General features: G+C 40.1%; 2 protein-coding genes across 2 annotated transcripts in view; one reads left to right on the top strand and one right to left on the bottom strand.

The window, feature by feature from the left end:
* Positions 1-7,984, bottom strand: part of pof1b (POF1B actin binding protein) — a 40,816-nt gene extending 32,832 nt beyond the window's left edge. Inside the window, exons 1-2 of the mRNA XM_034200770.1 lie at positions 7,207-7,984; positions 4,151-4,195 (exon numbers count right to left, since the gene is read on the bottom strand). Coding sequence (XP_034056661.1) covers positions 4,151-4,195; positions 7,207-7,710 — 549 coding nt within the window. The 5' untranslated portion in view covers positions 7,711-7,984. The remainder of the gene's footprint in view (positions 1-4,150; positions 4,196-7,206) is intronic.
* A 1,567-nt stretch (positions 7,985-9,551) lies between these two features.
* On the top strand, positions 9,552-13,248 carry LOC117536047 (putative monooxygenase p33MONOX; the record flags this gene model as incomplete). Its single annotated transcript, XM_034200771.1, is given in 3 exon segments — positions 9,552-9,705; positions 12,362-12,425; positions 13,073-13,248. Coding segments are annotated over 2 exon segments (201 nt in total), but the record flags the coding sequence as incomplete, so codon positions are not given.
* Positions 13,249-14,818: the final 1,570 nt, after the last annotated feature.

The following is a 14,818-nucleotide window of genomic DNA, read 5'->3' as shown; positions in this document are numbered from 1 at the left end:
CCGTGAAAACAAAGTCACAACATTCCATACATTCAAACGTCAGTATTTACTATTTTATAAACCTAAAAATGTCCCCCAAAAAACTGACCTCAACCAGACAAAAAAAAAATGAGAGACTAGTTAGCATTTCCAACAATTCGCCAATTACAATACTCCAACCAAATGTCGCATTACAAACAGGAGTAATTCTTATGCAAAGTTTTCATCCACCACTATAACCCAGCGTACATCTGAAGACGCTGAATGTGTCTGAGTCTGTCTGTCTGTGTGTGTGTGTGTAGCCTAGCATTACTATACTTGTGGGGACCTACATCTGTTTACACAGTCACATGTGGGGACTAGCCTCCCTTATGGGGACAAATTGGAGGTCCCCATGAGGGGAATCATTAATTTTAGGGTGAAGACTTGGTTAGGTTTAGGATTAGGGTTAGGGTAAGGTTAAGGTTAAGGTTAAGGCATGTGTTGGTTATCGTTAAAGTTAGGATAAGTCTCCAGGAAATGCATGTAAGTCAATGTAATGTCCCCTGAAGTGATGTATACATGGTGTGTGTGTGTGTGTGTGTGTGTGTGTAAGATAAATATTTTACTACAGGTGCGTATAGCTTCCTTTTTTTATGTGTTGCACCTTCATGAGGGAGCTTATTGTAGAGAATAAAATGGGAACACATAATGCAGCTCAATGTTTTTATTTAAGAATAAATATTGTTCTCTGGTGGCCTGAGGTGAAACCCAGAGCTGTAAATTGTGAGCTTGAGAAGAATCAGTTCAGGAAAGCCGGTTAGTTTACCACACCTTCTACCTCATTGTGAATACATCATGTTTTGGCAACATATTTTTGAGTCACTGTTGTCAAAAGCAACGACAACATGCAGTATACAGTATGTCAGTCAACCAAGAGGAAGATCTCCAAAACGATTAGTGGTTTTCTCGCAGGGCGTGTAACATAACATGAATTCTTTCTCAGGCTCTTGATTAATATATACCGTTTCAATTCTCACATGGAAATAAATTAGCTGTCTTTTAATTATACTTCATATTCTGACACCTTTTATTTCCTTGCATCTCCTGACTTTGTAAGGAGCGTCCCCAACATTTAACAACTTTTGAGTCTTCTTCACCACACACACACACACACACACACACACACACACACACACACACACACACATCACTTCAGAGGACATTACATTGACTTACATGCATTTCCTGGAGACTTATCCTAACCTTAACCATAACCAAGACATGCCTAACCCTAACCCTTAACCTAACCAAGTCTTCACCCTAAAAGTAATGATTCCCCTTATGGGGACCTCCATTTTGTCCCCATAAGGGAGGTGAGTCCCCACACGTGACTGTGTAAACAGATTTAGGTCCCCACAAGTATAGTAATGCTAGGCAACACACACACACACACTTTTATTACAAACTAATTTGTGAGAACAAAAACTTCTCATTGCTACTCAAGGAGTTTCTATAGATAAAAGTGTCAAACTGAATTAAACCTGGCTCTCAGGATTCTGATTTACACAAAATTATTAAATGAATCACAAGTTAACATATGAATAAAGATGAATGTCATAAATCAAAGGCTGAGACACTCCCTCTTAAAGAGGTGTGGACCAAACGTCACAGTGTGTGTCCTCATACAACAACAAAAGAAAGACTCATTAATAGTTGTAACGAAAAAATTACTACAGAAAACGAACAATTATTACCCAATAATTTGGGAAGATACGTTGACTTAAAATAAGGTGCGACAGGTTCCAATTATCTTTTTACCGTTGCAGAGTCTAGCAATTTGTTTTGTCTTTATTCTAATTTGTTGCAGTGTTATTATGGACCTGTGTACAGAGTTCATTGTTGATTGTTTTAAATGTCTTAAAATCTTTGTGTAACCTCGACCAAGACGGTATTTTTTTTGGTTTATTGGTTTGTTTGTCAGCAGGATTACAGAACTACTGAGGTCTTCATGAAACTATGGTGGAGGGTTGAACAATAGTCAAAGGAAGAACAAATGTATTGTTTTTTAAACTTAAAAAATCACTTTCGAAGGACAATATAGAGCAGAACTCAACAATGCCAACGCTGTAAAACATCAATGATCTTGCACAGCTTTTTTTCATTTATATTCCAACATTGAAACACTCAACAATTAACACGTCCCTGTTCAGGCGTAACTCTGGAGGCGTGTGGTGCAGTGGGTTGTGCGTTGGTGTTGGGGATCAGGGGGTCACAGGTTCAAACCCCACTGCAGTCAGCATGTCGTTGTGTCCCTGAGACACTTCACCCCAAATTGCTCCTGTGGGGATTGCCCACAGTATTGAGTATGTAAGTCGCTTTGGATAAAAGCGTCTAACAACAAGTGACATGTAATGTAATTAAAGCCAAGACGTTTATAGATCATCATAATATTTATTAGTTCCAGCCTTAAGGTGACAACTACGCTGCCAAAATAACTTACTTTGAAAAAATGTTTGTGACTTTGATGCCAGGACAAAAAGTCTTCAAAGCACAGCCGCTTCAAACAGGTCACCTCCCTGTTTTGACAGCGGCCATTTATACATGACGCCGCAGGTTTAAACTACAGGAATGCAGGCAGCCACAGAAAAAGGCTGGAACACACCCAGCTAAAACACCCACCCTGCATGGTTTGTCAGTGTTGCGACAGTTGACGCGGCTGTGATTATGAACAAAGTGCCGTTGTAAGAATGTGAACATGGAGGCAGGGCGTAGACTGCTCACAGAGACTGGAGCATGTAAGAGCAGTGACTCGCCCTTGGCTGAAAGGAGAGGATTTACAAAATAAATAAATATATAGTACTAATGCACGTTCACACAGCCACCTGTTCCCATGCTGAGGTTTCATTCTGATGGGTGTGTTTCCAATGAACCAGCATATGGACTTTTACACACACACACTTCGGTTTATCTAACTTATTTGAGTTTCTATTTTTAACGGATGTGTAAAAGCAAGAAATGTGCGATTCCATGCAGGCGTTACGATTCTACGTATTGCAATTTCTTCAATCTAATTTGAGGTCATAGTGGCTATACAGTATGAGAGATACTCTATTTGGAAAAGCTTAGATTAAAAAATGCAGAAGGATGGGAAGTGTTTGATAAGGGACCAGTGTTGAAATATGTTGTAAGATATCCGAGAGATTAATACTATAATTTAAGAAGCTGTTCATTTGTTCTAAGTATTCTTGTTTCCCAACATGGATCCTTGACATTTGAAAATAACGTATGCCCCAGTAAGTTGTTTTTGTTAGTGAAATGGAAAAGTGATATGTATTTTATGTATTCTTAAAACCGATCCACAATTACAAAACATTATATTGCTCAATTACTCAAGAGTAACGATATTTCCACACCTTCTTCGTGTACTACAGAAGGGTTGTACTTCAGACTATGACTCATTAGGAGGGTTGGAACGAACCACAATGCCAGCTTTGATTCGACCAAAAGAAATGAAGAACTTGAACACTGTGGTTTCCTGAAATTGTTGTCACCACAAATCCAGAAGCTCCAGTACATTCAGAACAGCGCTGCTAGGATCCTGATGAGGGTGCGCAAATATGATCACATCACCCCCATCCTTAAAGCACTACACTGGCTACCCGTGGAACTGAGGAACGAATTCAAGGTCTCCGTCCTCACCCACCAGTGTGTCCATGGAACTGCCCCTCCCTACCTCAAGGAACTCCTCACCCCCCATACCTCCTTGCGGACCACCAGCTCTAGCAACTCCAACTTCCTCAAACCCCCCAGGACTAAGCTCCGTACTATGGGAGACCGGGCCTTCTGCTCGGCTGCTCCCAGTCTGTGGAATGCTCTCCCCGACCAAATGAGAGCACCACAGACCGTGAAGGCTTTTAAAAAAGGCCTCAAAACCCATCTCTTCAAAAGAGCCTTTGCCTAGACCTTTTTATCACCCTTTTATTTTTTTTTGTATTGCTTTTTATTAATTCTACCTTGTTGTGTAATGTTTTTTATACTGTTCATGCTCACTACTTGTAGCACTTTGGGATTTGAAATCAAATATGAAGTGCTTTATAAATGGAACCCATTATTATTATTATAAATCACCAGCTTGCAATACATGTAAATTGCACGGAAGTAAAAAACGTATTTGTTTGTGTGTACTTGCCTCCTCCTCAACACTGAACACTGATGAAGACATCCCACTGATGCTCTGAAATAACAGAAAGGGGAGAAAAATAAGAGATTGTCAGTTTCCAACAGAAAATAAAAACACTTCAGTCCACTTTGTTGAAGCTAGAGCAAATCAATAAAAAAGGTTTGCCTATGACACACACATTCCACACAATTAATATTAGTAGACAGATACATCTTGATTCAGTCGCAACTAACCACATTAGTTACTACTACATTCAAAACTAAATAATCTAAACTATGTCTAAGTACTCTTGTAGTACTCTTTTTCATACAAAAATGTCCAAAAATGGTGTACTTCAACCTCTCAAATATGTGGGTCAAATCCTATTAAAGTGAATATCTTTGCATTTTGAGCTGACAACTGGGATGGACATGTTTCTACATTTTATAGAGCAACTAACCAATTAAATAAGAAATGTTATTGTTAGTTGCAGCCATTACTCTCCAGCCAATCAGAATGAAGAAATCCTGCAGGGCATGGAATACTTTTAAAAAGTGAGATTAGAGACTAAATTAATCAGTTGTGGGTGCCCTGAAAATGTAAAAAGACAAATGAAGTGAAAGTTAAGCAGTTTATTTCAGCTGTGGTGTCAGGTAGAAATATGTGTTTTTCTTCAAATGTGAGGGAGTGCCATTTTAGCAGAGTCAGACCAGGTGTGGCACAACGTCTCTATCAAACACGTCATTTAGCATTTAGCTCGCAATTACCCAAACTGCAAAACCTGAACTACATCAAGACAAGAAGCAGGCAAAAGGGAAATCTAGCTGGACCTGACATGCTGCTGCACTCGATACTGGAGAGAGATTAAACTAAAGCAGTAGTGGAAGGAATATTTGTAATCACAGAGGAAGATATCATTTGGATGTTGTCAACTGTAAATCCTCCCGAGGGAGAAGGGCACGGCATTCAGGAAAATATGTTTTATCAGACAGGGCGAGACTCGAGTGATGAGTAATCAATGAATACAACTCAAGGCCCGGGGGCCAAATCCGACCCGCGACTTCATTTTATGTAAGAGCTTGCAAAGAATATAATTATTAATTATACGGTTACGTGCCGCTTTACAGGAGCCCATACATGGAGCACAATGCATCTCAAATATGCCTTTTTTCATAGAATTTTTCAAAATGTCACCTTTTTTTTTATTGTGCCTTTTTTTCCAGAATTTGGCTTTTCTGTTTAAATCATTTTGTGACATTCTCCTTGAAGAGACTTGCAATTATTGGCCCTAGACTTCTGCTTTCAGACGTAGTTAATTATGAAGTTATTACCCTATCCGATAATAATTCAATGCAGAGCCAATAATGTAATATAATACATTATTTTATATTTATATATGTATTTTTATATAGTCTTAAAGTTACAAACGGCCCTTTGTCAAATGTTAAATTAATATTCCTAACTGTGAAAGATGTTGTGTTTCTCTTTTTATTAAGAATACTTTTTGGCATTGTAGCATTTAATTGACAGCAGTTGAAATGAAAGGCATGGGGACTGTAGAGGAAACTTCTGTGTAGTAATGCAGTGGAGTCACCGACTCAGGAAGGAGACACGGGAAGAGTCGGAGCTTTGATGTCAAACCACTGTGATTTATTTGGAGTTTCTGGCCAGAGTATTCACATCACAAGTCACGGCAGTCACGGTGAGACTGCACGGGTGGGTTGCCACGTCAATTCTGGAGAGCCTGTCTCTTGCTAGCCCATTTAACTGGTTCCACAGAGAGTCATCAACATGTTTTGATAAGATAGCTTTAGATAGTTTGGGCACACTAAGTTACCAGCTTCCGCCACTTATGGCCTTGCATATGTCATGCCCTGGAGTCCTCAGACACCAGAGAAGGAAGTGTCCCAGTGTACCCACAATACAGACCATCTGTGACCCAGTATTGACCGGTCACAGAATGGGAACAATAACATTATTGGCTGAAGCAGCCTGTGTCCTTAAAGGAGGTAAACAGACGTCAAGGTTTGTCCTGTATGTCACATCTTGGCGTCTATGATAATTATTTCCCTAACAGGGACAGCATTAGGCCCACAACTAACAATTATATTCATCATGACTTAATCAGATTTATACTTTTAATCAATCATTTTGTATATAAACACATTTAATTCTCTCCTTTCTGTATTAAAATGTGCATCTGGGGTCGTGGCAAAAGTCTTAACATTATCTTGGTCATATATTTATTATATTCACATATTTATCTCTGGCTATTAACTGTAAGAATGTGATGCACAGTGTCAGAAGTCGTTGTGATGTGGTAAACATGCTCACACTGCTGAGGTTTTTTCTGACAGCTGTTACATCATGCATTCAAATGCTTTGTGACTGACACACTAATAAACCATCTCAGACATGTAACAGCACACTGGGATCAGCACCTGGTGTGTGGACTCTTTCTCACACTCCAGATGAATATTCTGCTAATTATAAACGTGTTCTCATCTCCAAAATTGTATTATTACATATATTTTGAGATACTAACTCAACTCAAAATAATGACTAAGTAGTAGAGCAAAATAAAGACTTAGAAACTCAAAATGATGACTTAGTATCACAGAATAATATCTTAAAATCTCAAAAATAATGACTTCATATAAGAAATATATAGAATAGCACAAAGCAATGACTTAATATCTCAAAATCATGGCTTAGTATTAGAAAATAATGACTCAGTATTATAAATAATGACTTGATTTCTCAAAATACTGACTTAGTATTGCAAATTGATGACTTAGTATGACATAATAATGACTTAAGCATACAAATAAGGACTCTGCATTTCAAAAAATGACTTAGTATTTCGAAACAATAACTTAGGATCTCATAATAATAACTTAGTACCACACATTAATGACTTAGTATCACCATTTTTTCCTAAAATCTCTTAACAATGAGAAACTGACTGAGATAATGACTTTTATAATGTTGTTATTGTTATTTTGAGATAGTAGACCTAACTTTGCATTATAAACACACAGAATATCAATAATAAAAGGCTTTAATCAGCTGTCCATGGGGCTCACCTCATGCCTGCTGTTCTGCAGGTATATGTGGTCGGTGGTGTCCTGGCTGCTGACGCTCAGGTTGGACATTCCCTGCAGGTATACCGGGGAAACCATCTGCTGCATCATGGGCTGCTGCTGGATCATGGGCTGCTGCTGGATCATGGGCTGCTGCATGATGATGTACTGCTGCTGCATGCCCTGCTGCACCATGCCCTGCTGCACCATGCCCTGCTGCACCATGCCCTGCTGCACCGGGATGTAGGACCGCTGCTGCTGCTGCACCGGGATGTAGGACTGCTGCTGCTGCTGCACCGGGATGTAGGACTGCTGCTGCTGCTGCTGCATGCCCTGCTGCATCGGCATCAGGTACCGCACCGTCTCGAAGCCGTTCATCCCGGACGGAACCGGGGACACCGGGCTGGACGAGATCACCGTGTTGCTCACCACCGGATCCGGGGAGGAGGCCGCTACCTTCACGGTCCGGTAGGTCGTCGTCGTCTTCTGGGTGTTATGCACAGACATCTTGATGGATCCACAAAACCGAAAAAGGGAGGAAAAATAAGAACAACCAAAGAAAGTTTGGAAGTTGGAAGAGTTGGCGAATCAAGCTGTTCCCCTGTGCGTGTTTTTCCAGCGGTGGGAAAAGTTAAACTACCTCGGGTTTACTTCCTCCTCTGCTTGGCAAACTGGAGAGGAAAGTCCGGTTGGAGGAGTTATTCCGTGGAGGGAAAGACTGAGAAAGTGAGGGAGGCGCTCCGCTCCTCTGCCCGAAACTACTGCTGTGGAGGTGGGAGGAGGCTCAGCTGACAGGAAGTCACCTGTTGCACCGTCAACATGGATACTTTTATTATGTAAGCAATTTATCTCTTTTATAACAGTTACAGTCAGTTCATTTAGACATAGAGGATCCCTGATTATTAAAAGTTGTTTATGTTGTTATTAAATGGGTTTTACAAGGAATTTGCCTCAGTGTACTTATGTGACATAAACATAATAAGTTAAAAAATACAATAAAACAATTAAAAAGTAAAGCTCCCTGTACTACTACCACAACTACTAATACTAATACTGCTACGTACTATTACTAGCACAACTAATGCTACTACTACTACCACTACTAATACTACTACTACCAATACCACCACCTCAACTACTACTACTACCACTACTACTACTATTAATACCACTACCAATACTACCACCACTACTACTACTAACACCACCACTACTACTACTTCCACCTCTATAACTACGATTGCGTTGTTTGTTTGTTTTTAGGACATTTATTCATGCATGTGTTATTTTGTGTGAGGTTTATAATGTGAGGTAACTGTATAATTATAGGCGTATTATATCAAATCAAATAGAAAATGCCTATAAATATAATTTTCAAGGAAAGCAAGTACTACAATAAATATAAGATAGAAGATGAATACAGTCCATATATGAAAATGATGCTTAAAAATAGATAGCATTAAAGAGTTAGTTCAACAACCAGCACTACTGGACCAATGGTAAAGATCTAATCAAAACCCTGAACCAGCCACTAGGTGGAAACAGACAGCCACTAATGATACAGCTCACAGCCTCCTGCACAGTAACTCGTGCATTTACCTTTATTTTCAGTGTAGGAGGCAGGAGCTCCAACAAGCCGTTTAGGACTGAGAGTGAATACACATACTATACAGAGATGCTGTATGAGAAACCAATGTGATTTTGGAAAATTGCACTGTTTAAATCTATTCTAGTAGACCTCAACAATGGAAATATGATCATAGAAATGGCCATAACATGGGACCTTTAAAGCAGATTGGTCTTCAATTAAATTAATCAGAGAGTGAATCTTTGCACTGTCCCTGGACAACAGCGCACATTTCTGCACGAACTGCCAAATCTAAAATCTACAAAGATCTTTTATATTAATTTAGATTAACATATTTTATTGTAGAATGTTTTTATTTTATTCTCTGAAATATTCAACAGCTTTCTTTTAACAAGTATTTTAGATGTTATTGTATTTACATTAATGTATGTTATTCAGTTAACCTGTGGTTCTCTTGCTATATGAATACAAAATAAAGATGTACATTGGAATAACCATTTAATGTGTCCGATAAAATAAAAATAAAAACATTAATGTTATTCAGTTCTGTCTCTGCTATTATGAATACAAATGTATGTCCTAAAATTACAAAATAAATATATATAATTGAATAACCATGTAATCTGACAGATAAGGTAAAGAAAAAAATCCCACATTATAAAAAAGTAAAATAATGTTGATCTTCACGAGAATATTTGCTCCATCTATCTATCATCGTGTGCCTTGCATACAAACTCAACTCTCGCGATACTCAGCGAGATCAACCAACGTAATCTAGCAAGGAAGCAGCTTTTTTAGTTATCGGAAATAATAATGGCTGCTATCCGACTTCTCTATTGTTTTCAACGCGGTCCAGTCGACATTGCAGGGTCACAGATGCCCCAGTCTTTTCTTTGAAGAATCCTTTTCTTCTGGTAAGTGAAAACAAGACACACTACGCTGAGAGCATCCTGTTGTCAACCGGTTTTAGTCCTCAGGTGATGGGGCATCTTGTCCTTCATCCAGCTCCGACCGGTTCCGCTATCCGTCGACCCGGCGTGCTGCCACCAAACTACACCTGGAAAATACACAATTTAACAATGCATATGCTCTCAGCTGACGTATTTAATTAGTAAACCTTGTTTTTAGACATTTTGCTTGTGTGTAGTAGACGTTCTTCAATTCGGCATGAGTTAAAATCGGTTAAAATACACCTGTTAAAGGAAAAATGTGTGTTTCCTTTCACACCAAACAAGCCTGTTGAATAATCTGGAAAATAAATGTGCTATTATGTGATTCAGATTTGCAGAATTCACTGGGATATTATGTTGGTTTTTAAGCCACCAGACAGTAATATAGCCATTTCCCCCCTTCTGAAATACCTTAAAAGCCGAATATTTCAATGTAGTTTTGCAAATAGTGTCCCTTTTTTAAAGTGAGTGAAGGAAGAATGTGTTTTATTTTAATTTTATTCTGTGATACAATGGTAAAAAAACATTCATGTTAACATACTTGCTACATTTAAATGTACCTGTTTTTAGAAAGGGTCGTTAAAAATGTTTAATTGCAACTATTGACAACCAGCCTTGTCTTCATCATGCAATTCCCAAACAACCTGTTTATGTGTAAACTGCAAGGCCTGCTGTATCATCCCAACACGACCTGATGTAAGCTTTTGTTTTGGAGTAAAGCTCAGGTGTCAGTGAGGCTCCCTGTTGACGCAGCAGCGGTTACGTAATGCAGCCTGTGATCATCTGGAGAAACCCTGCAGTGAGCTGGTTCTAACAGGATGAGCTCCCTTTCCAGAACAATGCAAGTAATGCAGATGAAGTCAACTATAAATACAAAAAGATAAATAATGTAGAGAATGTTGTAAGTGACCAAGTAAATGCTGGATGCTATATAAATAGAATTTGTGTTAAGAATATCACTTTTTTTTATTCATGAAAGTCACATAAAACAAAAGCTTGAGTTAAATCTTTGTACTCTACCAGTCGGTCTAACGTTACACATTCATAAAGGTAGAGTATTTAAATCCTTTACTTAAAGCCGCCTCTGTCAACAGAGATGCACTCTATGGTTCTATCTCATATCACCTACTGCTTAACAGCCCGCTCACATGCCGTACAACCACTCTTAAACCCCTGGAATCATTATACAAACAAACACTTAAAATATTAGATAAGAAGTCAGTTTATTCTCATCATTGCCCAATACTCACAAAATATAAGTTGTTGAGCTGGGAAAATGTAATTAGATATTCAAATGCTTGCCTCGTGTACAAAATAATACACAGCCTTACCTCACCTCCGCTCAGACATGTTATCACCACACCTGTAACTAGGTCAACAAGAGCTGCAGCAAGAGGAGACTGCGTTGTTCCATTAAGGGAGAGTTCATTCAGCCAATCTTCTTTTTCTTTTAAAGCTGCACAACAGTGGAACTCAATCCCAGTAACGATTAGAGAACAAAACACCTGCAGTTTATTTAAATCTAACTTAAAAACATGGTTAGTGGAAAGTCAGCTCTGTCAACACTGACACAATCTGTACATTACAACGCTCTGTGTGCACATGTACCTTGACCTGTTGCTATCTGTCTGCTTTGTGAATATCTATTTTTGTTTTTATATATGCTTTTATTATAATATAAGCATCTATGTTGAATGTTGATTTACTGATTGTATTTACCTGTCATTTGAAGTGACATTATTGTTTTTAGGATGACTTTCAACATCTGTCCAGAGACTGCAGATGAAAAATAGCCTGTTGGCTAACTCTGGCGCATTTACAGAAATGTTAATCAATGTGCATTGTCCCTGTCAAATGAATATATAAATATGTCATGGCCATTTCTATGATCATGTTTCCATTGTTCAGGTCGACTAGAATAGATTTAATTGTGCAATGTTCCAAACTCACATTGGTTCCTCAAACAGCTTCTCTGTATAGTATGTGTATTCACTCTCTGTCCCACACGGCTTGTTGGAGCTCCTGCCCCCCCCCTGTGAGCCCACTGTGCTCTGATTGGTCAGCTCGCCCACTCTGTTCTGATGAGTCCACCACCGTTACAGCAGAACATCAGTGATTATGTGTTGCAATGGCGTTTGTTAGCAACCAGGAAATGACCCCAGTAAGGACAAACAGATGAGAATGCTGCGTGGGGTCTGGGGGCCGTGTTGGCGGGACGTCGCAGGGCTCGCTGCTGCGAGGAGCGGACAGTGTGATCTGGGTTCATTTCCTGCTTGCTGTGTGGGGTCAGCGAGACATCGCGAATGGACGCGGGAAGGGGGGGATGCTGAGGGGGTTGCAGCACCCCCATCTGCGAGGCTCCACTAGCAAGTGAAGTCCTATAGAACCCGGTGAGCGTGGAAGTGTGGTCTGCCGCAAGCGGGCGGCAGGAGCGGGGCTGTGAGCATCAGCTTGTAGATGGTATTTTAAACTCGATGCGCTCTGAAACTACGGGGCGGCCGAGGACAAACAATACACATGCGTTAATCGCGTTAAAATAAATAGTGGCGTTAACTTGACAGCCCTAATATAAATGTTTATTAACAATAATAATAGACATCTCTGTATCTTTCTTTTTCAGATCCTCTCCCGGTTGATCTTATTCCTCGTTACTGAAATCATGTCTGGCTCGAGGGACATACCAGGTGAGATTTATTTTGGAAGAACACGCACAACAGATAACATTTCTCCAGCCCATCAATAAATTACCAATGTTTTTTAAAGCTGGTAAGGGATGCAACTCTTCCTCCCATTTGCATATGTTACCAGTGTTTGGTGTTTATTATGTGCCCTGCTCTCACTGGTTGAAAACAGCAGTGTATTTTGGTCTTAGCAAAGGGAAATGACCTTGATGGCGTCATGTGACCATGATGAACTTTGCTAACTTAACGTTATCCTTTTACTTTAGGCTATTTAATCTTTAACAAAAAAATCAAAGCTTCTTTTTAGATTATGTCATGGAGCAAAGCGTGCAAGTATCATTAACCTTTTCTTAGCACAGAGTCTATTTCTTTTAATAAACCACTACAAAAATAACTTTTAACGATTAGCCAATAAAAGCACACCATCCCTTCTGCACGTCACTCCCTGTGTGCTGTGGACATACAGTATTCTCCCACTCACCTAACAGCATGCAGCTGAAGGGTGCGTTGGAAGTTAATGACTGTCCTCGTTCCAATGCATTGATTTCAGTTGTTTTCTGCCTCGCTCTGCATCACAGTGACGCACTCTCTGCAACAGAAAGAGAAGATAAAAGCATTTGTTGACTTGTTGTTGTTGTTTGTGTCCGCAGCCATCGAGGGCCCCGGGATGGGCGCGATGAGGCTTCCCATCGGGATGACCCGACGAGCCCTCAGCTACGACGATAACCTGGAGGCCCCCATGTCCACGCCGCCCCACGACATCAGCATCAACAACCTGTGGAGACGACCAATCATACCGGAGAGGAAGTTCTCCCGCCTGGCTGAGGTGAGACACACACACACACACACACACACACACACACACACACACACACACACAGACAGCACATTTAAAACAGTTGACTGTAATGGGAACAAATATAAAATAATACAATAGGAGTACATTGATAAAAGAATAATTAAAAACAAGTTAAAAAGCACAATAACTAGAGACATATAGAAACTAGGGCTGTCAAACGATTAACATTTTTAATCAGATTAATCACAGCTTAAAAGTTAATTAATCAGATTAATCACCATTCGAACTATGTCCAAAATATGCCATTTATTTATGTATATTGTTGTGGGAATGGAAAGATAAATGAAAGAAGGCGGATATATCCATTTAACATACAGTATCTATGTTTATTATAACATTTTTCTGCGTGTCAAAATGAAAGACAACCCACACACCTATCAATCATCAAACCGTGGGGTCTTAATTCATTACGTGTTGATTTCTATCAACGGGGGAGTACTTCAGGAAAGTCGACGGGGGGGGGGGGGCTAGTGGAGTACTTCGTGACCACAGAGTGTGAACGTTGTGATCAGCTGTTTTAGCGCAGTTCTCCAGTGAAGGGGGGGGGAGTCTCCCTCCACGAGCCGGTTGGCGTAGTTTTGGCACAATTCCGTTGTACAGACCGACGTTAACAGCAGCCCTGTCTGTGCACACGGAGACCGACTCTGTCGTCCGGTGATCTAACCGCCTTCTGGAAAAGCTTCACAAGTACGTCGGTACGCAAATGCGCTTTGTGACACAAGTGACGGTACGCATTTCAGAGAGATTACGCACATAACCTGCGTACCAGTTATGTGCACCCCTGTACTACAGCAAAAGTATTCTCCGTCGGGACTTCCTGCAACAACACCACGCCGTTATCAAAGATGTTCTATTGAGAAGACGATCACTACGTGACAAAAGTTTTCAAAACCGTGGCTACTGAAATCAATCTTACTAACTGCTGTCTGTGCAATTTACTCCGTGCTAGTTGGCAGACTTTATTTTGCTTCCTTTAACATCATTTTTCATGGTGGGGCTAAGCCATTTCTTGGTATGGGTGTAGCCTACCCCAGCCATACCCTGGCGCTGCCACTGGTGGCACGTATGGGGCGGGCCATTCTGCACATGCGTTAAATGCGTTAAATATTTTAACGCAATTAATTCAAAAAATTAATTACCGCCGTTAACGCGATAATTTTGACAGCACTAGTAAAACACATACAAATATCAAAATGTTATGCTCAACTAGTATTAAAAGCCAGTGCAAAGAGGTGAGCTTTTAGCTGAGATTTACAAAGACACACACACACACACACACACACACACCTATTTTCTAATGATGCTGTTTTTTCAGCAAGAGGTATCGTTTAATACAAAGTCTTGAGAGTGGAGATGTGGAGAGTGGAGAGTGGAGAGTGGAGAGTGGAGAGTGGAGAGTGGAGAGTGGAGAGTGGAGAGTGGAGAGTGGAGATGTGGAGATGTGGAGAGTGGAGAGTGGAGAGTGGAGAGTGGAGATGTGGAGATGTGGAGAGTGGAGATGTGGAGAGTGGAGAGTGGAGATGTGGAGAGTGGCGAT

This window comes from Gymnodraco acuticeps, unplaced genomic scaffold, assembly GCF_902827175.1.
Source record: "Gymnodraco acuticeps unplaced genomic scaffold, fGymAcu1.1, whole genome shotgun sequence".
NCBI lineage: Eukaryota > Metazoa > Chordata > Actinopteri > Perciformes > Bathydraconidae > Gymnodraco > Gymnodraco acuticeps.
Note: the sequence above shows the minus strand (reverse complement) of the source record. Positions and strands in the feature narration are given on the sequence as shown.